General features: G+C 43.7%; 2 protein-coding genes across 28 annotated transcripts in view; one reads left to right on the top strand and one right to left on the bottom strand.

The window, feature by feature from the left end:
* MBOAT1 (membrane bound O-acyltransferase domain containing 1) overlaps positions 1 to 5,797 on the top strand; it is a 112,542-nt gene extending 106,745 nt beyond the window's left edge. For all 24 annotated transcript variants that reach the window (XM_013977464.3, XM_084967512.1, XM_084967504.1 and 21 more), the window contains one exon: positions 4,193 to 5,797. In XM_013977464.3, coding sequence (XP_013832918.2) covers positions 4,193 to 4,313 — 121 coding nt within the window. In that variant the 3' untranslated portion in view covers positions 4,314 to 5,797. The remainder of the gene's footprint in view (positions 1 to 4,192) is intronic.
* Positions 1 to 24,989, bottom strand: part of LOC106504335 (uncharacterized) — an 84,179-nt gene that overhangs the window by 4,758 nt on the left and 54,432 nt on the right. For 3 of the 4 annotated variants that reach the window (XR_014809694.1, XR_002346340.2, XM_021100241.2), the window contains exons 2-4: positions 4,107 to 4,160; positions 2,991 to 3,076; positions 2,266 to 2,376 (exon numbers count right to left, since the gene is read on the bottom strand). Coding sequence is in view for 1 of the 4 variants with exons in the window: in XM_021100241.2 (XP_020955900.1) it covers positions 2,266 to 2,376; positions 2,991 to 3,076; positions 4,107 to 4,160 (251 nt within the window). In the remaining 3 variants the exon portion in view is untranslated. Of the gene's footprint in view, positions 1 to 2,265; positions 2,377 to 2,990; positions 3,077 to 4,037; positions 4,161 to 24,989 lie in introns of all 4 variants that reach the window. The other variant, XR_014809693.1, reaches the window with a different exon arrangement.

Genomic DNA, 24,989 nt, shown 5'->3' with positions numbered 1-24,989 from the left:
TTTCTCAATGCCTCTTTGAGTCTTTCTAAGAAAGCCAATGGACTCTCTTGTTCCCCTTGACAAACCTCTGATAGTTTGGAGGACTTAACGGGCTTTACTGGTGAGGCTTTTAGTCCCTCAACTATACACGTAATGAAATGATTTCTATGCCAATTGCCGTTATCCCCCTCATCAGCAGACCAATTGGGATTGCTCATAGGAACTGCCTGACACCCTGTGGGGAATCTTGTTCATCTCTCTTCTGATCTGCCTCCAGCATTTATGGCAAACCATTCATCTCCCCAGCTTTGAGCATTTTCTAAGACTTTATTTTTTTCATTTATGGTCAATGTCTGTTTTAGTAATAACATGACGTCCTTCCAGGCTAACTCAGAAGGACTGCGTGAGATCCTGAAAGACCTCAATATATCTATCTGGGTTGTCAGCAAATTTTCCCAAATCTTTTTTATCTGCCTTAACTCCTGTAGCGAAAAAGTCGTATGGAAAAGCCGTATAGGTCCCCATTCTCCGTTTGCTACTTCTTATAGAGTAAAGAGGGATATAACTTTGGCACTGGAGGGGGGAGAGGAGGAGCCTTGGGCAGTACTGGGGAAGGCTGACTAACTTTTGGAAGGTCTGACCCAGCTGGGCCAGGATATGGTGGGCACCTAGGTCCTGGGGGAGTTGGCATAATGTACTGGGGAAGTCCGCAAGCCTTCCTCCGTGTAGTGTCTTCCCTCATTGTAAAGAAGATCTGACATAAGGCACCTCTGGCCATTTCCCTTCCCGTCTACCAAACAGGTCTCATTGGAGAATAGTATTATAAGCTAGAGAGCCTTCAGGTGGCCATCACTCTCCATCCGAGAGGCTATATAGTGGCCAAGCTTTCATGCAAAAGAAAATTAAACATTTCTTTTTTAGAGTCTCAGGGTCAAACTTTTCCCAGTTCTTCAAGGCACATGTCAGAGGAGTTGCAATTGACCTGTGCCCCAGGCTCGAGGATGTGGCTCCCATCCGAGAGGAAGGACCAGCATCCAGCGCCTATCGTCCTTTCTCGATTATGTGAGTGTGTCCCCGCTCTTACACGGAGCAGCTGGACATTAGTGGTCAAATGCCCCATCCGACCTCAGGCTGACTGGAATTAACCACTCTTTACCAGCGTAGCCTCTTTTCCCATCATCCCTGCCCATTGCCTGTCTCTGGACAGAGGTGAAGAAAACCCAGGCATACAGGCCCTGCCCTGAGATCCCGAATCCTAAGATGCTCGCTCTGATATGTCCTCTGTTAATATGAGGAAAGTTCCTAAGCCACCGTTACCAGGTAAGGTGAATGAACCAGCTGTCAGTTTCTCCAACCAGGGTGAAAGTAAATGGCAAAAAGCAAGACTCACTATGCCCAGGCTCTGAGGCTAAACACTTGGCCTAAGCTGGACGAATGCTAGTTATGAACTCCTTCTCCCCCCCAGGCATGGTAGCAACTCAGGGTGGTCTTAACATCTAGAGGTCTGTTTCCTTTGCCCCCCGCAGCTCTATTTGAAGTAATAGCAAAGGAAATGATAAAAGACAGGTTAGTTTTACACCATCATCTCCAGAAAATCCTTTTTGAAATCTTTGCCTGGATTTCTGTGTTAGGTCCCACCCTGTGTGGCCGCCCTGCGTCAGTGTCGCAGACAAAACAAGGGAGGATGCCCCCCTCTCAGAAGGTGGCCATTCAGCTGTCCGCCTGACTGCTGCCCTCTTGGGAGTTTAGGTGCCTCTTAGCAATTGGCTCGTTTGTTTAAGCCCTGAACTTGGAATTAAACTTGGAGGGAGGGAAGAGAACCCTCAAAGTCCACTACAGCCATAAGCCGTATGAGGTCACCATGGAACTGCAAGTTAGGACCCCCTGTGACTCCATAGCCACTAAGGCCGTGGAGCCACAGACTTGAACCTTGAAGCACAAGCGAATCAGGCCACACATTCACTCATACATTCGGAGGTCATTGCAATGCCTCCTGCCGCCCGAGAAGTTACTTTAAGCCCTTTATCACCCTTTAAAATTCACAAAAACAACATTTTGTTTCTCACATGCCTTTGAACAATTGCTCACCTTCAGAAATACAGTAACTGTGACTTCCCAAATATTTTATAAAGGCTATATTACATAGAGGAGATTTTGGAGTGGGGGGGATGGGAAGGAAAGTTTGCCCGGCTCCTGCTGGCCCGACACTCATTCACACACTCACCCTCCTTTCAGAGGCAAATGAAACTGAAAAAAAGTAGCAAGTGCAAGCTTGCTGCCACTTACCTTGTGAGCACAGAGGTATTGGATCGGATCCTGGGAGAGCCCCCAAAAGATGATACCAGAAAGATGATACGGGAATCTGGGATCTTGTTCACGGCAGTTGAAGAATGAACTCTGCGAACACAAAGGCAGCAAGCAAGCAAAGTCTTTATTAAAGGAAAGCAGCTAGCTCCCAGGACTGCTGGGAGGGGGGAGAAGAGGCCCCCTTTCTCTATTGTCCTATAGGGGTTTTTCTCTCCTAAAGGTAGGGAGGGTACCAACGTGGGGTCCAGAAAGATGTGGTTTTTCTCCCATTGGTCTTGTTCAAATACCCATTATCAGTCCTTGTCCAATAGGGTGTTAGGGGTGGAAATGTCCCCTAAGTCTCATAGTTTCTTTGTCCTTTTCTTTCCCTAGTTTAAGTCACCATTCGTCTCATTCCTTTTTTATCAGTTGAGGAGCGGGCTAGAGATTCGCATTTTCTATAGTAAACCAAGTCTGTGGGGAATGCACATTTTTTATAATAAAACAAGACCTGTGGAGCTGTTACTCCCTGGAGCCCTTAAGCCACAAGTGTTCATCAATGGCCATACCAAAGGATGCATCAAAGAAAGCCCCTGCTCCTTTGCTGACTCCCTGAGTTAATGTTCTGCCTCACTAGTTTAAGCAGTAAATCTGAGGATCGCTCACCTGTGACTTGCTTGTTCACCCTTCTGCTGGCTAAACGACTACCATCTGTCTGTACTTACATTGTTTTCCAGTCCCAAAGGAAGAGGTGGGCGCTGTGCCTTGTTAGGCCCAGTTTAATGCTTCGTACACCCTCCGCGGTAAATGCCTATCAAAAGGAGAAGTGAAGACATGTTTGCTTCTGCTAGAGCTCTCGACTCTTCTGTAAACTGACCTTATGATCACAGAAGCTGGCAAATGATACATATAAATCAATTGTGGGTCCCCTGCCCCCCACGTGATGTTCCTTTGTTCTTCAAAAAGCATTGGAGAAAGTCCAAGTTCATGTTTCGAGGTGGATATGGAGCAGTTGTACAAATGCAGGCTCTAATTACTTGCCTTCATTGACATCTGCAGTATTTATTGAGAGTCTCCACTGTGGCAGTACTACATTTATGCACTAAAAGTCCACAAGCTTCAAGAGCAAAATTTCTTATTAGTTTGGACGAAAAGTGAGTTATGGAGTAGGCTTTCAAAAACTGCATCCCTGGAGTTCCCGTCGTGGCGCAGTGGTTAACGAAACATGAGGTTGCGGGTTCGGTCCCTGCCCTTGCTCAGTGGGTTAACGATCCAGCGTTGCCGTGAGCTGTGGTGTAGGTTGCAGATGCAGCTCAGATCCCACGTTGCTGTGGCTCTGGCATAGGCCAGTGGCTACAGCTCCGATTCTACCCCTAGCCTGGGAACCTCCACATGCCGCGGGAGCGGCCCAAAGAAATAGCAAAAAGACAAAAAAAAAAAAAAAAAAAAAACCAAAACTGCATCCTTCGGGCTCATGATGGATACAGGAACCCCTGACATGTGAGTGGAGCACATTGGCTATAGTGTCGCTTGCTTTTGTGTTTGGGGAACAGAGTGTAGGGTTTGAATTTCGTTCTCTGCATCCTTTTAACATGGTGGGTTTCCAGCTGTTGGAGTTAATTCTTTCGATCTGCCTATTGCATCAGTTAATTCTTTCGATCTGCCTATTGCATCAGTGGACAGTGTGATGTAAATGGGCTGGTTGATTTGCTCTTAACCCACTTTGTGGTTTTGGTCCTTCCCTGGCACACTCACCCACCAAAGGGAGTTACCTGTGGAGTGGGTCACGACAAGCCCGAGGGCCGTCAGTCCACTGGTGCCACAAGCAGGGCCTAACTCACCAGACTGCAGATGCTGTAATCCCTTCCAGGGACATGTCCCACGTGGGTCCTTGTCTGAAATATAATTTGTGTATTTTTATTCCTAGGTCCATGTACTTTTACTTACACATCATCAGTCTCCTGATCATACTATTCCTGCCAATCAAACCACAAGCTCATACTCAAAGGCGGCCTCCGACTCTGAACTCTAAGAAAAAAACAGATTGATACCTCCAAAAACATGCTGAGTGCCTAAGACTGCCACTCATTGGGCAGGTGAGATGAAAAGATGCCAGAGTTCTCCAGTGACTTAGAGGTGATGTTTACATGCATCTTTTTTTTGTTTATTTTTGAAGTGCAGGGAATATTTTTATAAAGCCTTTTTGTACCATTAAATCAGCCCCATCCAGTTGATTTAATATATTATAGGACACTTGAGTGGTCTGGAGAATGTGCTGGAACCACAGAGACAGTGCGTTCAGGGCAGCAGGGTCAGCTTTTCTGGCATCATTTCCAGCCAGTGAAATCTGGATGTTGGGAAGCTGGGCTTATGCCTCAGAAATCAGAAGATGAAGCTGAGATGACGTGACTTCCAGAACATACCCCAAGATGGCTATTCCTTGGGAAGCCCCTGATTTTTTGACTTGTGACATTTTTTTTTCAAACACAATAACTAACTCAGCAGACTACAGGCAGGGGCGGTGTGGAGGGAGCTTTTTATAATGCTGAAAGGTCCATGAGCCAGGAGGACTGTGAACGGACACTCGAATGGACTGAAGGTCAGGCATTGTGCCCTGGAGTCAGCTGAGTTCTCCACCTGCTGCCACCGCCTCCCCGGATTGTGACCCTTCTTCGAAATGAGCCAAGGTCGGAAATCAGAGTGTCTCCTGTCCACGTGTACCACGAGTCTCAGAGGGACTGTTTTCCGCTGCACACATGCCTTCTGCTTGCCCAGGGATAGGCAAATGCCTGGGAAAATACCCAAATTTCATATCATTAAGGCAGTGGAATATCTTTTTTTTAAATAAAATTTTTTAGGAGTTCCTGCCGTGGCTCAGCAGTAACAAAGCTGACTAGTATCCATGAGGATGTGGGTTCAGTGTTGCTGTGAGCTGTGGTGTAGGTCACAGATGTGGCTCGGATCCTCTATTGGCTGTGGCTGTGGTGTATGCCGGCAGCTGTAGCTGATTTGACCCCAGCCTGGAAATTTCCATATGCTGTGAATATGGCCCTAAAACAACAAAAAAATAATTTTTAAATCAATCTAAAATCTCTCTTGAAGTTTGGGAAGGAGCAGCAGATATTTTTCTTCCCTCACTTCATGGAGGTGATCAGAATCACAGCTGTGATGTACCCTTGGGCTGGTTTCCATACTTTCAGTTTCATAGCTGATTAAATCTGACTGTGCTTTAGTTGAATCATCCTGTTGGAAAGCAGAAATTGAAAGAATTTTCTTTTCTCTTTGTAATGAATGTGCTGTGGCTCCTAGTGGGAACTTTTATTGGGTGATGTTCTATGGGAGAGAAGTAAATGTGGTATTAAATAGGGAAAATGACAGTAATGATAATAAAATATATGCTACATTGTTATACCTTCAATCAAATACCTTGGGAGGGGAGCATTTGTTCAAATCAGATGGTCAAAAATAGTTTCTTACTAAATGAATACTATATAAACTAAATATTTCTATATAAAGGAAGTATTTCTGGAAAGATCTGCTCTTTGTGTCAGTAGAGACTTGCCATGATGAAGCATGTGTGTGTGCCTGTGTTTTCACAAATGAGAACAGACTGAAGTTTTTACTTGTTTACAGTTGGAGTGTCCTATTTTCAAATTAGTACTCTGTGTCAGGCACTTGGATGTTTTGGTTTTTGGTTTGATTCCTGATCTTCATTCCTAACAGCGCAAGAATTAATCTCCTTTTACAGATAAGGAAAAAGGATCAGGAAGACAGTTTCTAACTGCCCCAAGGTCGCGGACTTGACGGTCAAGCTGAGATTTGAACCTAAGGGGGTCTCCCAGGAAAGCTACTGGCTGTGGATCTTTCCACGGGGTATCCTGTTGGTGCTTCTCTTTGGACAATGAGATGTGAAATGATGTGCTTGTCCCTTAGAGAGTTTCTGTGGTCCTGATGCTGGGGGAAAGTGCCACAACCTGTGCTCTGGTGCTTACATGACACAATCCATGTTAAGAAGTAGCACACTTGGGAGTTCCCATCCTGGCGCAACAGAAACAAATCCGACTAGGACCCATGAGGTTGCGGGTTCGATCCCTGGCCTCTCTCAGTGGGTTAAGAATCCAGCGTTGCTGTGAGCTGTGGTGTAGGTCGCAGATGCAGCTTGGATCTGGCGTTGCTGTGGCTGTGGCCTGCAGGTACAGATCTCATTAGACCCCTAGCCTGGGAACCTCCATATGCTGTGGATGTCGCCCTAAAAAGACCGAAAAAAAAAAAATGGAAGTACATTTGGGCCCAGTGGAGGCAGCTCACCCCAGTATGACCAGGTAACCTGGTGGCAACCCTACTTTGCTGTGCTGGGAGGAGTATTACATAGTGGCTCGGGGGAAAGAATGTAAGTGTCTAAAATCTGTCAGGGTCTGTTTCCAATAAAAGTATTTTGAGGTGCAAGACCAAGAAAAATACCCATCTTTTCACACCAGCAAAAATGGTATCTATCACCAGTGGGGATTGGCAGGGAGTGTGTGGACTAGTCCATTACCACAGTGAAATCTTTGGACTTGCAGTATGACTTATGTCTGTGTTTAGCTGTATTTAAACATCTTCATTTCTGAAAGAACAACTTTGGTGGCGAGAGGAGAGGTCATCACTAAGAGACCAGTCCCGCTTTGGAGGAACCCTGCCAACCCCCCTCAGTCCTGGGCCAAGGGGGATGACTGGTCCCTAAGTGAGCACCCAGAATTAGGTACTCATTATAGGATGGAACAGAAGTCAAGCCTGTGAAATTTGGGCTTATAGAATCTCTATCAGACAGTGCCATGTCCTGGGACACATTTTTCGTGTGATGAAAACTTATTCACTACTAAAAAGACAACACCTAGAAGAATCATTAGTACCTCTTTCCCTGAGAACATTTACCCATAACACAAAGTTTCAATTTAGGACCAAAGTTTAGCCAGAAGATTGGGACTGTTTCCATTGCCTTACTTTTCCTAGTTTCCCTAATATGCATTTAATTAATATGTATTGGGTTGATGAGCTTTCACTTTAAAAGAAATATTTTATAGGTTTGTTTTTGCAAAGGCCAAATCTCGGAGTTCCCATTGTGGTGCAGCAGAAATGAATCCAACTAGGAACCATGAGGTGGCAGGTTCGATCCCTGGCCTCTCTCAGTGAGTTAAGGATCCGGTGTTGCTGTGAGCTGTGATGTAGGTCGCAGATGCGGCTCAGATCTGGCATTGCTGTGGCTGTGGCATAGGCCAGGAGCTGTAGCTCTGATTAGACCCCTAGCCTGGGAAACTCCATGTGCTGTGGGTGTGGCCCTGAAAAGAAAAAAAAAAAAAAAGCCAAATCTAAAATATTCTATTTTAGCTCAACACTGCTAATCATCAGAGAAATGCAAATCAAAACCACAATAAGACATCACCTCCCACTGGTCAGAAATGGCCGTCGTCAAAAATAACACAAATAATAAAAGAAATGGGACTGGTTCATAATCAGACTGAAGCTGAACTGGGCCTAGCATATCAGGTGAATAATATTTTGTGTTGGAGGCTGAACAAGCAGGTTAACCTTATCTGAGATAATCTTGAATCAGAGCAGCCACATCAAGAACTTTTAACCTGGATAAGCTTTTCCACTTATGAGGTGCCCTAGAGAAAAAGGGGTCTCAGCCAAGCACTCACTAAAAAGAGTAGAGGGGAAACTATTTTTTCTCCTCTTCTTGAGTTTCTGGTGATCAGGATAAGACCAGCTGAGACATCCCACTCGCTCCAGAGCCTCCAGAATCCTGAGGAAAACTGGAAGATGACAGCAAAGGGGTAGGACAATAGGACGTGGAGCTCATGTCCTCCAACAGATATATTAAAAAAAACATGTACAAGCAAAATAATTCACACAGAACATCTATTGAATGCTGGCACAAGACCTCAGACTTCCAAAAGGGCAAGAAAACCTCCATGTAGCCAGATAGGACAAAAGAAAAAGAGATAGAGGGGGGAATTAGGATGGGACTTGCACCCCAGGGAGGAAAGGTCCCCAAACCCTGGGAAGTCTCCTCACTGAGGCAGAGATCAGCTTGGATGGAGGGGGCACTTCAGAGCCACAGAGCAGTATGATCTACACAGATAATTGGCACCACTGCCCTGTGCTCCCCAGCCTGATACACTCTTGTCTGTCACTGCAAGCAGGGGCTGAGTGCTGAAGCTAAGGCTTCAGAGGTCAGACTCAGGAAGAGGGTCAGGGTTGACTATGCAGAGACATCCTGTGGGGATGGAGTGCAGCAACTGAGAGTGTACTTGAATAAAGCCTGGGCCCACCAGAGAGGCAAGTAATCATTGTTAGGGGGTGTATGAGGTGAAGAGCAGGACCTCCACAAAAGCTTCTTCCCTGAGTGCTCTCAGGCAGCAGGACACTGCCTACAGGAGCTCTGGGGACGGTGTGAGCCAACACTGCCATCCTAGGCTCCAGAGGCAGGCACAGGCTGCTGCCACAGCTATAAGACCCGGGAGCAGGCACCAAGCACTATGCCCGCTGCCATTCTAGGAGCATGCAAGGGCCAATACACCTATGTATCCCCCATATCAAGGGGATAACAGCTAGCACAGGTTGCGTGAAGAGGCAGCAAGCATCCAAAGTAAAAGCAACCCCTTGATTCTGGACAAGATGGCACAATAGAAGGACTTAAAGTTACCTCCTCTCTTGAAAACACCAAAATAACAACTAACTGATGAACAACCATTAACAAAGTAGACTGGAACCTACCACAACGGGTATTTTTTTTTTTTTTGGTCTTTTTTTGCTATTTCTTGGGCCGCTCCCACGGCATATGGAGGTTCCCAGGCTAGGGGTCTAATCGGAGCCATAGCCACCAGCCTACGCCAGAGCCACAGCAACGCAGGATCTGAGCCAGGTCTGCAACCCACACCACAGCTCACGGCAACGCCGGATCATTAACCCACTGAGCAAGGGCAGGGACCGAACCTGCAACCTCATGGTTCCTAGTCAGATTCGTTAACCACTATGCAACGACGGGAACTCCCCACAACAGGTATTTTTACATCCAAAGACAAGAATGCACAGCAAGACAGTTGGAGGGGCACTTTTGTGATATAAGCAAATCTCATATTCATCACATGGGTGACCCTCAAACTGGAAAATAATTATATCACAGAGGTTTTCCCACAGAAAGCGAGAGTTCTGAGCCCTGGGTCAGGGCTCCCCAGCTGGGATTCTGGCATTAGAAGGAGGGGCCCCAAGAGCATTTGACTTTGAAGGACAGTGGATCTTGAGTACAGGAGGTCCTCAGCACTGGGTGAAAAGGGGCTCTACTCTTAGAGGGCACACACAAGCACTAGGAACCAGGGCAAAGCAGTGACTCCATAGGAGCCTGGGTTAGACATAGCTGTGGGTCTTAGAAGGTGCCTGGGGAGGTGGTATTTGGCTGTGGCTCAGGGCACTGGTGGCAGAAGCCCCAGAAAATACTGACTGATGTGAGCTCCCCTGGATGTGGCCATTTTGGCACTGAGACCTGGCTCCACCCCAACAGCCTACAGCACACACACACCCCCACCCAGTGTTTGGACACCCTCAGGTCAAACAACCAGTAAGGTGAGAATACAGCCCTATGTATCAGTGGACAAGCTTCCTAAAGTTGCAGTCAGCACACAGCCACCTCTAAACACATCACTTGACACAGCCATGCCACCAGAGGGACAAAATTCAGTTCCTACTCCCCCCACCCCCCCGCCCACCATGAGAAGGCATCAGAAGCTGGCACAAGTCCCTGGACCAACCTCACCCACCAGGGGACAGACACCAGAAGCAAGAGAAGTACAGTCTTGAAGCCTGCATAAAGGAGACCAAACACAAAGTTAGGCAATGATAATGCAGAAAAACATGTTCCAGACAAAGGAACAAGATAAAAACCCAGAAGAACCACTAAGTGAAGTAGAGATAGAAAATCTACCTGAAAAAGAATTTAGAGTAATGACAGTAAAGGTGATCCAAGATCTCAGAAAAAGAATGACGGTGCAGACTAAGAAGAATAAAAAATGTTTAACAAAGAGCCAAAACATTTAAAGAATAGGTGAACAATGCAATAACTGATTTGAAAAATAAACTGGAAGGAATCAATAAAATAAATGAGGCAGAAGAATGAATAAGTGAGTTGGAAGACAAGAGTGGTGGAGATTACTACCACAGAACAGAATAAAGAAAAAAAGAAAAATAAAAGAAATGAGGATAGTCTCAGAGACATCTGGGACAACACTGAACACACACATTTTCACATTATGGGGTCCCTGAAGGAGAAGAGAGACAGAGCCTGAGAAAATGTTTGAAGAGATTATAGCCCAAAATGTCCCTAACATGGGAAAAGAAACACTCAAGTCCAAGAAGCACAGAGTGCCATACAGGATAAACCCAAGGAGGAACACACTGAGTGATGTCAATCAAACTGACAATGTTAAAGTCAAAAAGAAAATATTAAAAGCAACAAAGGGAAAGCAACAAACAGCATACAAGGGAATCCCCATAGGTTATCAGCTGATTTTTCAGCAGAAACTCTACAGGCCAAAAGAGAGTGGCACGATATATTTAAAGTAATGAAAGGGAAAAAACCTCAACTGAGAGTACTCTCCCCAGTAAGGTTCTCATTTAGATTTGATGGAGAATTCAAAAGCTTTACAGACAAGCCAAAGCTAATAGAATTCAGCACCACCAAATCAGCTTCATAACAAATGCTAAAGGAATTCTCCAGGCAGAAAAGAAAAGGAGGAGTTCCCGTCGTGGCGCAGTGGTTAACGAATCCGACTAGGAACCATGAGGTTGCGGGTTCGGTCCCTGCCCTTGCTCAGTGGGTTAACGATCCAGCGTTGCCGTGAGCTGTGGTGTAGGTTGCAGACGCGGCTCGGATCCCGCGTTGCTGTGGCTCTGGCGTAGGCCGGTGGCTACAGCTCCGATTCGACCCCTAGCCTGGGAACCTCCATATGCCGCGGGAGCGGCCCAAGAAATAGCAACAACAACAAAGATAAAAAGACAAAAAAAAAAAAAAAAAAAAAAAAAGAAAAGAAAAGGCCACAACTAGAAACAAGAAAATTATGAATGGGAAACCCCACTGACAAAGGCAAACATACAGTAAATGTAGGAAATCAGCCACACAATGAAATCAAAAGCAGCAATTTTCAAAAGAGGAGAGTACAAATGCAGGATATTGGAAGTACATTTGAAATTAAATGTCCAGAAATTTCAAGTAATCATATATATATACAATATATATATGATATATATGAACAGTAACTGTAAACCAAAAATTTATGATGTACACACAACACAAAGCAATCCAAACACAATGGTAAAAATAGTCATCAAATCACCAAAGATCAGAACAAAAGAGGAAGAAAAAAGGCCTACAAAACACATTCAAAATAATTCAGAAAATAGCAATAAGTACAGATCAATAATTACCTTAAATGTAAATGTATTAAATGACCTAACCAAAAGACTGGCTGAAAGGATATAAAAACAAGACCCAAATATATGCTGCCTGTAAAAGACCCACTTTAGATCTAGGGACACATATAGACTGAAAGTGAGGGGATGGAAAAAGGTATTCCAGGCAAATGGAAATCAAAAGAAAACTGGAAGAGCAATACTCATAGACAAAAATAGACTTTAAAGATGATTATAAGAAACAAAGACACTACATAATGATCAAAGGATCAAAGAAGAAAATAAAACATTTGTAAATATATATGCACCCAACATAGCATTTACCTCATATACTGAGGTGCTCCTAACAGTCATAAAAGGAGAAATATAGGCAGAACGGTAATAGTGGGGAACTTTAACACCCCACATACATCAGTGGGTAGATCATCCAGACAGAAAATCACTAAGTAATAGTGACCTTAAATGACATTAGACCAGATGGACTTACAGATATTTATAGAACATTCCATCTGAAAGGAGGAGAATACACATTCTTCTCAAATGTACATGGAACATTCTCCAGGATAGATCACATGCTGTGCCACAAAGCAAGCCTCAGTAAATTTAAGAAAATTGAAATCATACTAAGAATCTTTTTTGACCACAACATTGTGAGATCAGAAATCAACTATGAGAAAAAAAAAACTGTAACAAAACACTAACACATGAAGGCTAAACAATGTTACTAAACAACTGAAGAAATCAAATTGAAAAATTAAAAAAAAAATCTAGAGACAAATGACAACTAAAACACAATGATCCAAAGCCTATGCAACACAGCAAAAGCAGTTCTAAGAGGGAAGTTTATAGCAATACAATCTTGCCCTCAGGAAACAAAAAAAAAAACCCTCAAACTTTAATTTACACCTCAAGCAACTAGAGAAAGAAGAATAAACAAAAACCACGAGTTAGTAGAAGGAAAGAAATCATAACGGTCAGAGCAGACATAAATGAAATGAAGACAAAGATAACAATAGAAATATAATCAATGAAACTAAAAGCTGCTTCTTTGAAAAGATGAACAAAATTGATAAACCTTTAGCCAGACTCATCAAGGAAAAAAGAAGAGGGCTCCAATAAAATTAGAAATGAAAAAGAAGTTACAACAGACATGACAGAAATACAAAGGACCTTAAGAGGCTACTAGAAGCAACTATATGCCAATAAATGGACAACCTAGAAGAAATGGACCAATTCTTAGAAAGATACACTCTTCCAAGACTGACCAGGAAGAAACAGAAAATATGAACAGACCAACCATGAGTATTGAAATTGTAACTATGAATTTAAAAACTTCCAAACAAAAGACCAGTGCCAGATGGCTTCACAGGTGAATTCTATCAAACATTTAGAGATGAGTTAATCCCCATCCTTCCTAAACTCTTCCAAAGAACTGCAGAGGAAAGAATACTTCTGAATTCATTCTATGAGGCACCATCACCTTGATACCAAAACCAGACAAAGATACCATAAAAAAATAATATTAAAGGCCAATATCACTGATGAATATAGATGCAAAAGTCCTCAATACTAGCAAAACGAATCCAACAATACAGGAAAGGGGTCATACATTATGATCAAGTGGGGTTTATCCCAGGGATGCAAGGATTCTTCAGTATCCTTAAGTCAATCTGTGTGGTATACCACATTAACAAACTGAAGAGTTAAACCCATATAGTCATCTCAATAGATGTAGAAAAAGCTTTTGACAAAATTCAACACCATTTGTGGTAAAAACTTTCCAGAAAGTAGGCATAGAGGGACCCTACCTCAACATAATAAAGGCCATATATAACAAAACCACAACTAACACCATTCTCAATGGTGAAAAGCTGAAAGAATTTCTTCTAAGATCAGGAACAATACAAGGATATCCACTTTCTCCACTTTTATTCAACACAGTTTTAGAAGTCCTAGCCACATTGATCAGTGAAGAAAAAGAAATAAAAGGAATCCCAATTGGAAAAGAAGAAGTAAAACTACCACTGTTTGTAGATGACATGATACTATACATAGAAAATCCTGAAGATGCTAAGAGAAAACTACTAGAGCTCACTGCAGGAAAAAAACTTAACATACAGCAATCTCTTGCATTCCTATACACTAATAATGAAAGATCAAAAAGTGAAATTAAGGAAACAATCTCATTTACCATCACATTAAAGAGAATAAAATACCTAGCTAGGAATAAAATCTACCTAGGAAGGCTAAAGACCTGTTCTCTGAAAACTATAAAAGTCTCTGAGGAAAGAAATCAAAGATGACACAAACAGATGGAAAAAATCAATATTGTCAAAATGACTGTACTTGAGTTCCCGTCATGGCTCAGTGGTAAACAAACCCAACTAGTATCTGTGAAGATGTGGGTTCGATCCTTGGCCTTGCTCAGTGGTTAGGGATCTGGTGTTGCTGTGAGCTGTGTGTAGGTCACAGACATGGCCCAGATCCCACATTGCTGTGGCTGAGGTGTAGGCTGGCAGCTGCAGCTCTGAATTGACCCCTAGCCTGAGAACTTCCATATGTTATCAGTGTGGTCCTAAAAAGACAGAAAAAAAAAAAAAGGCTCTACTACCAAGGCAATCTACCAATTCAAAGTAATCCCTATCAAATTTCCAAAGGCATTTTTCACAGAGCTAAAACAGAAATTTTAAAAATTTGTATGGTAACACAAAGGGCCCTGAATAGCCAAAACAATCCTGAGAAAGAAAACGGAGCTGAAGGAATCAGGCTCCCTGACTTCAGATGATACTACAAAGTTACAGTAATTAAAACAGTATGGTAATGGGACAAATATAGAAATATAGATTAATGGAACTGGATAGAAAGCCTAGAAATAAACCAATGTGCCTATGGGCAATTAATCTATGGCTAAGGATGCAAGAAAATACAATGAAGAAAGGACAGTCTCTTCAATAAGCAGTGCTGGGAAAACTGGACAGCTCCATGTCAAAGAATGAAATTACACCATTCTTTTACACCATACATCAAAATACATTCAACATGGATTGAAGACCTAAACCTAAGGCCAGATACTATAAGATTCCTAGAGGAAAACACAGGCAAAACACTCTTTGCAGCAATAATTTTTTGGATTCCACCTCTTAGAGTAATAAAAATAAAAACATAAACAAACAAATGGAACCTATTTAAACTTAAAAGCTTTTGCACAGCAAACTAAACCATAAACAAAATTAAAAGACAAGCCGTAAATTAGGAGAAAATATTTGTAAACAAACAAGGGATTAATATCCAAAATATACAAACATCTCATAGAGCTCTACATCAAACAAACAATCCAATTTTAAAAAATGGGCAAAAGATCTAAGTAAACATCTCTCCAAAGTAGACACATGGACAGCCAAAAGGCCAATGAAAAGACGCTCCACATCACTGATTATTGAGAAATGCAAGTCAAAAATACAACGAGGTTTCACCTCAAACCAGTCATAATGGCTATCATCAAAAAGTCTACAAACAATAAATGCTGGAGAGGGTATGGAGAAAAGGAACCCTCTTACACTGTTGATGGGAATGTCTAGTAGTATAACCACCATGGAGAACAGTATGGAGTTTCCTCAAAAAAACTAGAAATTGAACTACCATATGATCCAGCAATCCCACTCCCCTGCATATACTTGGACAAAAGCACAATTTGAAAAGATACATGCACCCCAGTGTTCATCACAGCACTACTTACCATAGCCAAGACCTGGAAGGAACCTTCATGTCCATCAACAGAGGAATGGATAAGGAAAATACGGTACATATACACAATGAGGTAATACTCGGCCATTAAAAAAGAATGAAATAATGCCATCTGCAGCAACATGGTTGGACCTAGAGATTATCATACTAAGTGAGGTCAGAGAAAGACATATCATATGATATCAGTTATATGTGGAATTATAAAAAAATGACACAAATGAACTTATTTACAAAACAAACAGACTCAGAGACCTCAAAAACATACTTGTGGTTACCAAAGGGGAAACACAATGGGAGGAGGGATAAATTAGGAGTTTGGGATTATCATATGCACACTGCTACACATAAGACAGCAAGGACCTACTGTAGAGCACAGGGAACTTAATATTCTACGATAACCTATATGGGAAAAGAATCTGAGAAAGAATGGATATATGTATACGTATAACTGAATCACTTTGCTATACACCTGCAACACCACATTGTAAATCAATGATACTACAGTATAAAATAAAAACTAAAATATCAAAATACAAATGTTTAAAAAAAATCACAAATAACAAATGTTTGCAAGGATATGGTGAAAAGGGAATCCTGTACATGGTTCATGGGAATGTAAATTGGTGCAGCCACTGTGGGAAACAGTATGGAGGTTTCTCAAAAACCCAGTAATAGAACTATGCTATAACCCAACATTTCCACCGCTAGATATACATCCAAGAAAACAAAAATACTAATTTAAAAAGATACATGCACTCTAGTGTTTATAGCAGCATTACTTTCAATTGCCAAGGTAAGAAGCAACCTAGGTTGTCCAATAGATAAATGGATAAAGAAGTATATATATACAATGCAATACTATTCAGCCTTAAAAATGATGAAGAAATGTATCTATACAATGGAATACTATTCAGCCATAAAGAACAAAAACTTGTCATTTGCAGTAAAAAGGACAGACTTGGAGGGCACTGTGCTAAGTGAAATAAGTCAGAGAAATACAAATATCATATATGAGATCACATATATAGAACCTAAAAAAATAAACTAGTGATTCACAAATGGTGGAGAACAAATGAGTAACCAGTGAGGACAGAGAAAGGGAAGGGGCAATGCATTGGGAATGGGGAAAAGGGTTACCATGGGATTATATGAAATGATATGTTTGAAACTTTTGAAAATTGTATAGCACTCAAATTTAAAGAATCTTTCATTAAACAGCCTATTGAATGGAAGAAAATATTTACAAACAGTGTGACTGACAGGGGCTTAATTTCCAAAACAAACAAACAACTCATGTAACTCAAAGACAAAAAACCAAATAACCCAATTGAGAAATGGGCAGAAGAACTAAATGAACATTTCTCCAAAGAAGACATACAGATGGACCAACAGGCACAAGAAAAGATGCTCGAAATTGCTAATTATTAGAGAAATGCAATTGAATATTACAGTGAGGTACCACCTCACATAGGTCATAATGGCCATCATTAACAAATCTACAAATAACAAACACTGGAGAGGGTGTGGACAAAAGGGAACCCTCCTACGCTGCTGATGGGAATCTAAGTTGGTGTGGCCACTATGGAAAACAGTATAGAGTTCCTTAAAAACCAAAAAAGAGTTTCCTTATGATCCAGAAATCCCACTCCTGGGCATATATTTGTTCCAATGTATTATTAAAAAAGATACATTGACCCCTATGTTCATTGCAGTACTATTCACAACAGACAAGGCATGGAAACAATGTAAATGTCTATGGACAGAGGAATGGAAAATACACACACACACAGAGGAATACTACACTCAGCTCAGCCATAGAAAAACACCACCATTTGCAGCAACATGGATGGACCTAGAGATTACCAAACTAAATCAAGTCAGAAAGAGAAAGACAAATACCATACAGTATCACTTACATATAGGAATCTAAAATATGACACAAATGAACTTTTTTGAAACAGACAGACTCACAGAGAGAGAGCAAACTTGTGGTCACCAAGGTGGAGGCTGGGAAAGGGATGGAGTGGGAGTTTGGGGTTAGCAGATGCAAACTATTATATCTAAATAGATAAACAAGGTCCTACTGTATAGCTCAGGGAACTATATTCAGTGTTCTGCAAGGAAAATAGGGAAATATATATTTTTTTTTTTGGTCTTTTTGTCACTTCTTGGGCCGCTCCCGCGGCATATGGAGGTTCCCAGGCTAGGGGTCCAATCGGAGCTGTAGCCACTGGCCTACGCCAGAGCCACAGCAACGCGGGATCCGAGCCGCGTCTGCAACCTACACCACAGCTCACGGCAACGCCGGATCGTTAACCCACTGAGCAAGGTCAGGGACCGAACCCGCAACCTCATGGTTCCTAGTCGGATTTGTTGACCACTGCACCACGACGGGAACTCCAGAAAGATATTTTTTTAAAAAAGAATGTATGTATGACTGACACTTTGCTATAAGGGCATAAATTATAACAATGTAATTCAACTATATTTCAAATAAAGAATCTTTCATTAAAATATACTGTTTTAGTTTTAAGGCTACCATAAGAACAGGGACATTATTCAGAAGTTGCAAAAAGCAGTAAATCTGAGATTCTGACAGGTTAAGAGAGAAAAAGGTAGAAATTAGGAGGAGCAAAAAGGAGCTGGTGGGTGGTCCCAGAGCTTAGCTGGGGGTTCCCCCCCCCTTTACTGTTCTGGCTCAGGACGGTGAGCAAATGACCCTTCTGGACAGGCTTTCTCCACCCTGGCTGCACAGTACCACCACAATAGGAAGTTTAAAAAGTGATCAATGGCTTGAGAGAGACCACATCTTATTTCTCTTCTTGCCTCCAGCCTTGGCACAGCGCCTGGCGTGTACTGAAGATTCAGTAAATGTTTGTTGAATGAATGAGGGACTGGATGCATTAATGTACCGATGCATTTGACAGTTTTGATGGAAGCACTTTTGTGCTGGCAAACATCTTTTCTGCTTTTCCGAATGAGGTTTTGAAATGAAGGCATGGATTTTTCAGGGAATTCTGAAAGCACATTATGTGAAATAACCACAAAGGCAGTCAGTTTAGAGAGTCTGAAACCCCCAATCTATCCATCCGTTAATGCATTCACTTATTTATCCAATGTTGTCAAAAGGGACTGGAGTTTTGTCAGGCACTGCAGGTAAAAGAGGCTGAAGACCCATTCTCTGCCCTCAAAGAGCTCCCAGTGTGACCAGAAAGACAAGATCCAGAGCCTGTGTTGCAGGAGTGCCAGGGAGAATCCCAGCACTGAGAATTACACTGTGTTCGGTTGCTGTATCTTTGTTTTCCTCTAAGTTTCGGGTTATACCATTTCACGGGTGCCTGGACGCTACTGCTCACCAGCCTCATGTCCTGGATAAGTTAAGCCTGCCCTTATCCTCCAGCTGGATGCTCATATTGCAGCAAATCAGACCAGTTAATGCAGTGGCCACCCAAAGGAGCAGGCTGTCTTCCACAGTTGCCCACAGAGGTAGTAAGGTAGTTAACCTTGCCTCTGGAAAGATCTTTCGTGAAGGTTCACAGGCTCAGTCAATGATCTCCAGTTGAGAGAAGGCCCAGCTCACCTGAGCTTTGTCTAACTCCCTGAATTTATGTAAGGCTACCTCCCATAGGCAAAAAGGAAAAACAAAACAAAACAAAAAAACAGTAGTTATTGGCAATTCCTTCTACATGCATTACTTAATGCAGTCCGGGAACTTGGTATTAATATCCTCTGTTTGCAAATGAGGAAGCCAGGGCTCAGAGACTAAGTCACTTGCCCAAAGTCACCCAGCTTGTTGCTGATGAGCTGGGGCTTGGATCCAGGTCTGGCTGATTCTGAGGTCCATCTTGCCTCCTGATGCAGAAATCCTTTAACGAAGAATTTTATTTTATTGGTCGCCCCTAGGCATTTGGAGTTCCTGCGCCAGGGTTCAAGATCCAAGCTGCAGCAATGCCACATTCTTAACTCACTGTGCTGGGCCTTGAGAGCATCCTAGGGCTCCCAAGATGCTGCTGATCCCTTTGTGCCTCAGCGCAAAGCTCCATGGAAGAATTTTAAAGCTGAAAGCAACTCTACAACTCACCTCGTCCAGTGGTTTCTGAATGCAGGTGGGCTGGTCCTGTCCCTTGGGGAGCCTGTTAAAAAAGGCAGGACTGGGTGGGGAGGCATGGGAGGGACTAGATACGTTGACCACAAAATGCCGTTGTCCAGGGGAGCAGCAAGAGGGTGATGGAAACCTTGCTTTGCTCTTACCCTCTGTGGCTCAGGAGAAGGGGCAAACCGGTGGGGTGGCAACCACATCAAATCATTCCATTCTGCCCAGGAGAAGGTCCATGGGAGCTTTCATCGGTGCTTGTGCTCCCAGAAGACCTTAAACTGAACATGATACTCAGTACACCTTGCAATAAGCAAAGGTTGGCCTAGACTTTGGCTTAGTGTTTCGGGACCTGACGGACATGATGCTTTGCTGGAAAAAATGAACAGAACTTTGGGGGGTGTTTAGCCATCTCTACTTGGAAGCAGAAGAGATGCCTGTAGAAATTTGGGGAACTGCAAAGGGGAATTCGCAGATGGGAGACTGATCAGGGCGACTTTTAGGAATAGGATGGAGAAGAGTTGCTGGGCTGTTCTGGAAGGTTCATCTCTAACTGCCATAGCTTGGGACACTTTTGTCCTAAACAAGGGGGGACTTGGCTCCAGCTTGGGCTGGCTTTGGGAGGAGAGAAGAGGACAGACACAAAGAGAGGAATGCAGTGAACACCAGAGATTGGAGCAAGATACTCCCAGAAGGGATCACAGCCTCCTAGGAAAATCCCCCAAATTCCCGGCCACAGTCTTGGGCAGAGGGTTGGGGTCTGCTCTGCTTCCTGTTGCTCCCATACTTAGAAATCCAAAAACCCCATCAAGTAAGAGACCTTGAGGACACGTACGGAATAGATGCCTTAACAGATATCAGGTTATACACAGACTCCAAGGTCCCACTCCCCTGATATTTTGGTTCAGCTGGGGTTGTGCCTAGGAATGGGTACTCTTATCTCACTCCTGTTTAGTAGTCACTGGCTTATTATCACTATACCTGAGGAAATGAAGGCCCAGGGAATTTCGTGACACATCGAGGCACCGCAAAGCTGTTCTGTAGCAGAGTTGAGGGTAGCAGCAGATTCTCTCATTCCAGCAGGGTCTGTACGCCTCACAGGCACATGAGCTGCTTCCATGGACTGTGGACAAATGGGCTGAGTGAAACCCTCTCAAGTTTTCAGTGAGGGGGTCCTTGGAGGAGGCTTGCCCCTGGAAGGCCTGAGAACAAGTTCAGGTGAGCGCTGGCTGTGTTTCTGGGGACCAGTTGGCCTCCACGTGCCCTGGCATAACGTCGGCTTCTAGGCCGCCTCACCGCTTTTCCAGAAGTGCTGATCCCACCAGTGAAGGCAGATGGAGAACGCTTTTCCGGATAGTCCAGCACTTTTTTCTATGGCTTTCTGGATTCACGCAGTCCTGAGGATCAAAGGGCCTCTTTTGTTCCCAAAGCCAATTTGTAGGGAATAAGCACTTTTGACATTCAAATATACACGGTCTAAGCAGTTGCCAGGCACAATCGTCCATTCATTCCAGGCTTTCTTTCTGTCCATTGTCTTGTGTTTGGCCGGCAGAGCGACTTTTCAGAGGTTACAGCTGCAGTCCAGAGTCGCAACTGTCTCTGGGTGCACTGGCCCAGAAAAGCCTCAGAAGCAGGGACAACTCTCCTGCCTTTGTCCAAGCTGCTGCCATGGCATCTCCCCGGACAGCCCATCGTGCCTGTCCCTCTTTGGAAGGGCTTCTGTCACCTCCTCATGTCTACAGCAGCAACCCTACTCTCTTCCCTGCCGACCTTAACCAGCCTGGTTCCCACGCAGCTGCCCCACATGGAGCCCTGGCCCAGTAGCCTGGTACATCTGTGACTCTGTGACTTTGTACCTTTTATTGTCACTGCCCAAAGACCTGCCTTTTTCGAGGGCGCACTTCCCAAAGCAAAAAAGACAGACCTTTCCAGCAGAGAAAATAGAAATGGAAAATAGAAAATGCTAGGGTTCCCATCATGGCTCAGTAGTAATGAACTTCACTAGAATCCATGAGGATGAGGGTTCGATCCCTGGCCTTGATCAGCGGGTTAAGGATCCACCGTTGCTGTGAGCTGTGGTGTAGGCTGCAGCTCCAATTCCATCCCTAGCATGGGAACATCCATATGCCATGGGTGTGGTCCTAAAAAGCAAAAAAAAAAAAAAAAAAAAAAAAAAAAAGCACAAAATTCTACTTTTCTGTGCCATTTTCCTCCACTGCCTCTGGATCCCGCTCATAGATGCCACCACCACCCTGCGTGCCCAGCAACTTGATTTCATGTCCTTCCCCAACCAGATTGCCAGCTGTCAGACAACTCCACGTTGTGTTTCATCTGTTTTCTTCATACCTAGCAAGGTGCTGACTCACACGGGGACTGGGCTCAAGTGCTGGTGAACAAATGAGGGAAGGAATGAATTCTACTCACTTGGGCAGGATTATTTCTCTGGGGTGAGGGAGGGGGCAGCTTGAGGAGGTGAGTTGGGTTTGCAGTTCCGGGCCCCGTGTTTAGATCCAGTGTTGCCATAAGCTGTGGTGTAGGTCACAGACATGGCTTGGCTCTGGCATTGCTGTGGCATAGGCCAGCAGCTCCTGCTCCAATGTGACCCCCAGCCTGGGAACTTCCATATGTTGCAGGTGCAGCCCTAAAAAAAAAAAAAAAAAAAAAAGGGGAAAAAATATAACCATCCTCATGCACTTCTTTTCTAAAATAAATACTTTGTTGTAAGTAATTGCAGAGAGAATTCTTTCCAAAGGAGAATATCATACCATTTTTCTTATTTTTTAACTTTTGATTTTTGTTAGGTGTCATGAACATGTCTCAGTGAAACATAACTAAATCCAGCCCTGGTCATGACCGAAAGCTCCATGTTTCTTTGTTCTCGAGTATCCAGGCTTCCCCTTGAATATGGTGCTGGACCAAGCCCTTCTGGTCACTGGGGTTCAGGTGGGGTAAGATCAGCATGGCTGACCACATTCTGGGGGTGTCTACTCGCTAGAATCCATGTTGCTGGGCTCTTCATCTTTTACAGCTTTGTGTAGGGAGAGGTTCTGTCGTCTGCATGACCAAGGCTGTATCATTCCTTGTTAATGGACTCTGCCTTTATCTGGTTTCAACAACAGAAACTTGACGTCTCACAGTCTGGAGGCCAGAAGTTCAAGATCAAGGTGTGGGTCGGGTTGCTGTCTTCTTAAAAATTTTATTTTTATTTTTTGGCTTTTAAGGGCTGCACTGAGGTATATGGAAATTCCCAGGCTAGGGGTCGAATCAGAGCTACAGCCACAGGCCTACACCACAGCCACAGCAACGTGGGATCCGAGCCTTGACTGTGACCTACACCGCAGCTCATGGCAATGCCAGATCCTTAACCCAGTGAGCAAGGCCAGGGATTGAACCTGTGTCCTCGTGGATGCTAGTCAGGTTCTTTACCGCTGAGCCACAATGGGAACTGCCCAGGTTGCTGTCTTTCGAGGCCTCTTTCCTCCCCTTGTGGACCCACCACCTCCTCCGTCTTCACATGGGCTTCATGTGTGTCTGTCTGTGTTCCAGTCTCCTCTTACAAGGAAAGCAGTCATACTGGATGGGAGCCCAGCCCCAGTAACTCCATTTTAACTTTACCTCTTTAAAGACCCTACTCTGGAGTTCCTGTTGTGACTTGGCAGGTGAAGAACCCGACTAGCATCCGAGAGGACGCAGGTTCGATTCCTGGCCTTGCTCAGCCAGTTAGGGATCTGGTGTTGTTGTGAACTGAAGCATGGGTCACAGACGCTGCTCAGATCCCATGTTGCTGTGGCCGTGGTGTTGGTGTAGGCTGCTGGCTACAGCTCCAATTCAATCCGTAGCCTGGGAACTTCCATATGCCAAGGATGCAGCCCTGAAAAGAAAAAAAAAAAATGCTATTTCCAAATGGTCATATTCTGAGGTCCTGGGGGATTAGGTCTCTAACATGAGATTTTGGGGAGGATAGGAGTCAGCCCATCAGAGACCTTTAGGCTGTTCTCAGGGTTTCCCTGGGAATAAACCAAGCTGGAGTGAACATTCTGTTGTGTTTCCCTGTGCACACGTGGCTGAGAAGGTGGCTCTGAGGAAGTGGAGTTGCAGGAACTGTAAGAAATGGACTTCGAGCCTGCCAAGCTGTTGCTATTCCCCACCTGGTCTTGGGAAGTTTCCCCCTGGCCCTGCAGCGAATCAATAGATCTTCGTCCACATTCTCATCAGATTTGGTATCGCCTGGTTTTTGTTTTGTGCCTGTCTGATCACTGCAGAAAAAATACACAGAGAAAAGTAATTCCCCCTGCTTGTGTTCCATTCCCTGGAGTCAGCTGCTATTTTCTTTTTTCCTCTTTTTAGGACCGCACCCATGGCATATGGAAGTTCCGAGGCTAGAAGCTGAATACTTGAAGCAGAGCTGCAGCTGTCTTCCTACGCCACAGCCACACAGGATCCAAGCTGGGTCTGCTGCCTACACCACAGCTCACAGCAACACCAGCCCCAGCACCAGCAAGGCCAGGGATGGAACTCGTATTCTCATGCATACTAGTTGGGTTCTTAACCTGCTGAGGCACAGTGGGAACTCTGTTATTTTCATCTTTGTATACAGCATTTCAGAGGAATTCTGTCCCCCATATTTGGTTTTGCAGAAATGCCATTTACTATATAAACTTTCTAAAAGTTGTTTTTAATGGCTGCATACTATTCTGTGAATAAATGTGCCAGTTTTGAAAAACACCCTAATTGTCAGGCTTTGGTCGTTGCTTCATTAAAAATATTCCTTCCAGAAAATGTTACAACACATGAAAAGAATAAAGCACCCAGAAGCCCAGTATCTGTTGATATTTTATTGCTCGTTTCTCTTTTGTAGTCAAAACAGTTTTTCTTATTCTTATAGGTATGCATGTGTACAAAAGCCTCGTGCTTCCTATGGAGGCTGGAACTTTGTGAACCTGTCCTATAGCCCTTAAATCCTCCATCCCTTCCTATTCTGCTTCAGTGAGCACATCAAGGAAGGAAAACTCGTGAGGCCACAATGGGGGTTTAGCTGGAACCGGGGCTCATAATTTTTTTAAAAAGTAAATTGCTGCATTTGTCTCTTTATTATTAGTAAGAAATAACTTTGACTTATCTCACAATCCATCAGCCTATGGAGGCCGAGACCTGCTTCTCTGAGCCTTTTAACTCACTGCCTGCTCAGTGACTGCATTGAGCCCCAAGTAAGATGTGTTTGTGGATGAAATATGGGCCTTTCAAGCCAAACCGCTCTTTTGGTCTAAAAAAGTGGCACCACCTTCCAAAAATGACCAAGCAGAAAGCGTTCGCTTTTTATAACAGAATGAGTTCAGTGTCTTCTTAGGGTAGCCAGACTTGACCTGCCATTAATGATTGGCTCAATTTCAGTTTTTTAAAAAAATATTAGAAGAAAGACTCTCAGTAGAGAACCCTAATA

This window comes from Sus scrofa, chromosome 7 (assembly GCF_054392235.1).
Source record: "Sus scrofa isolate SSC_HxYL_T2T_F1_AM1 chromosome 7, Sscrofa_HxYL_maternal_Yorkshire_Landrace_v2.0, whole genome shotgun sequence".
NCBI lineage: Eukaryota > Metazoa > Chordata > Mammalia > Artiodactyla > Suidae > Sus > Sus scrofa.
This window is presented reverse-complemented; position numbering and strand designations above follow the sequence as displayed.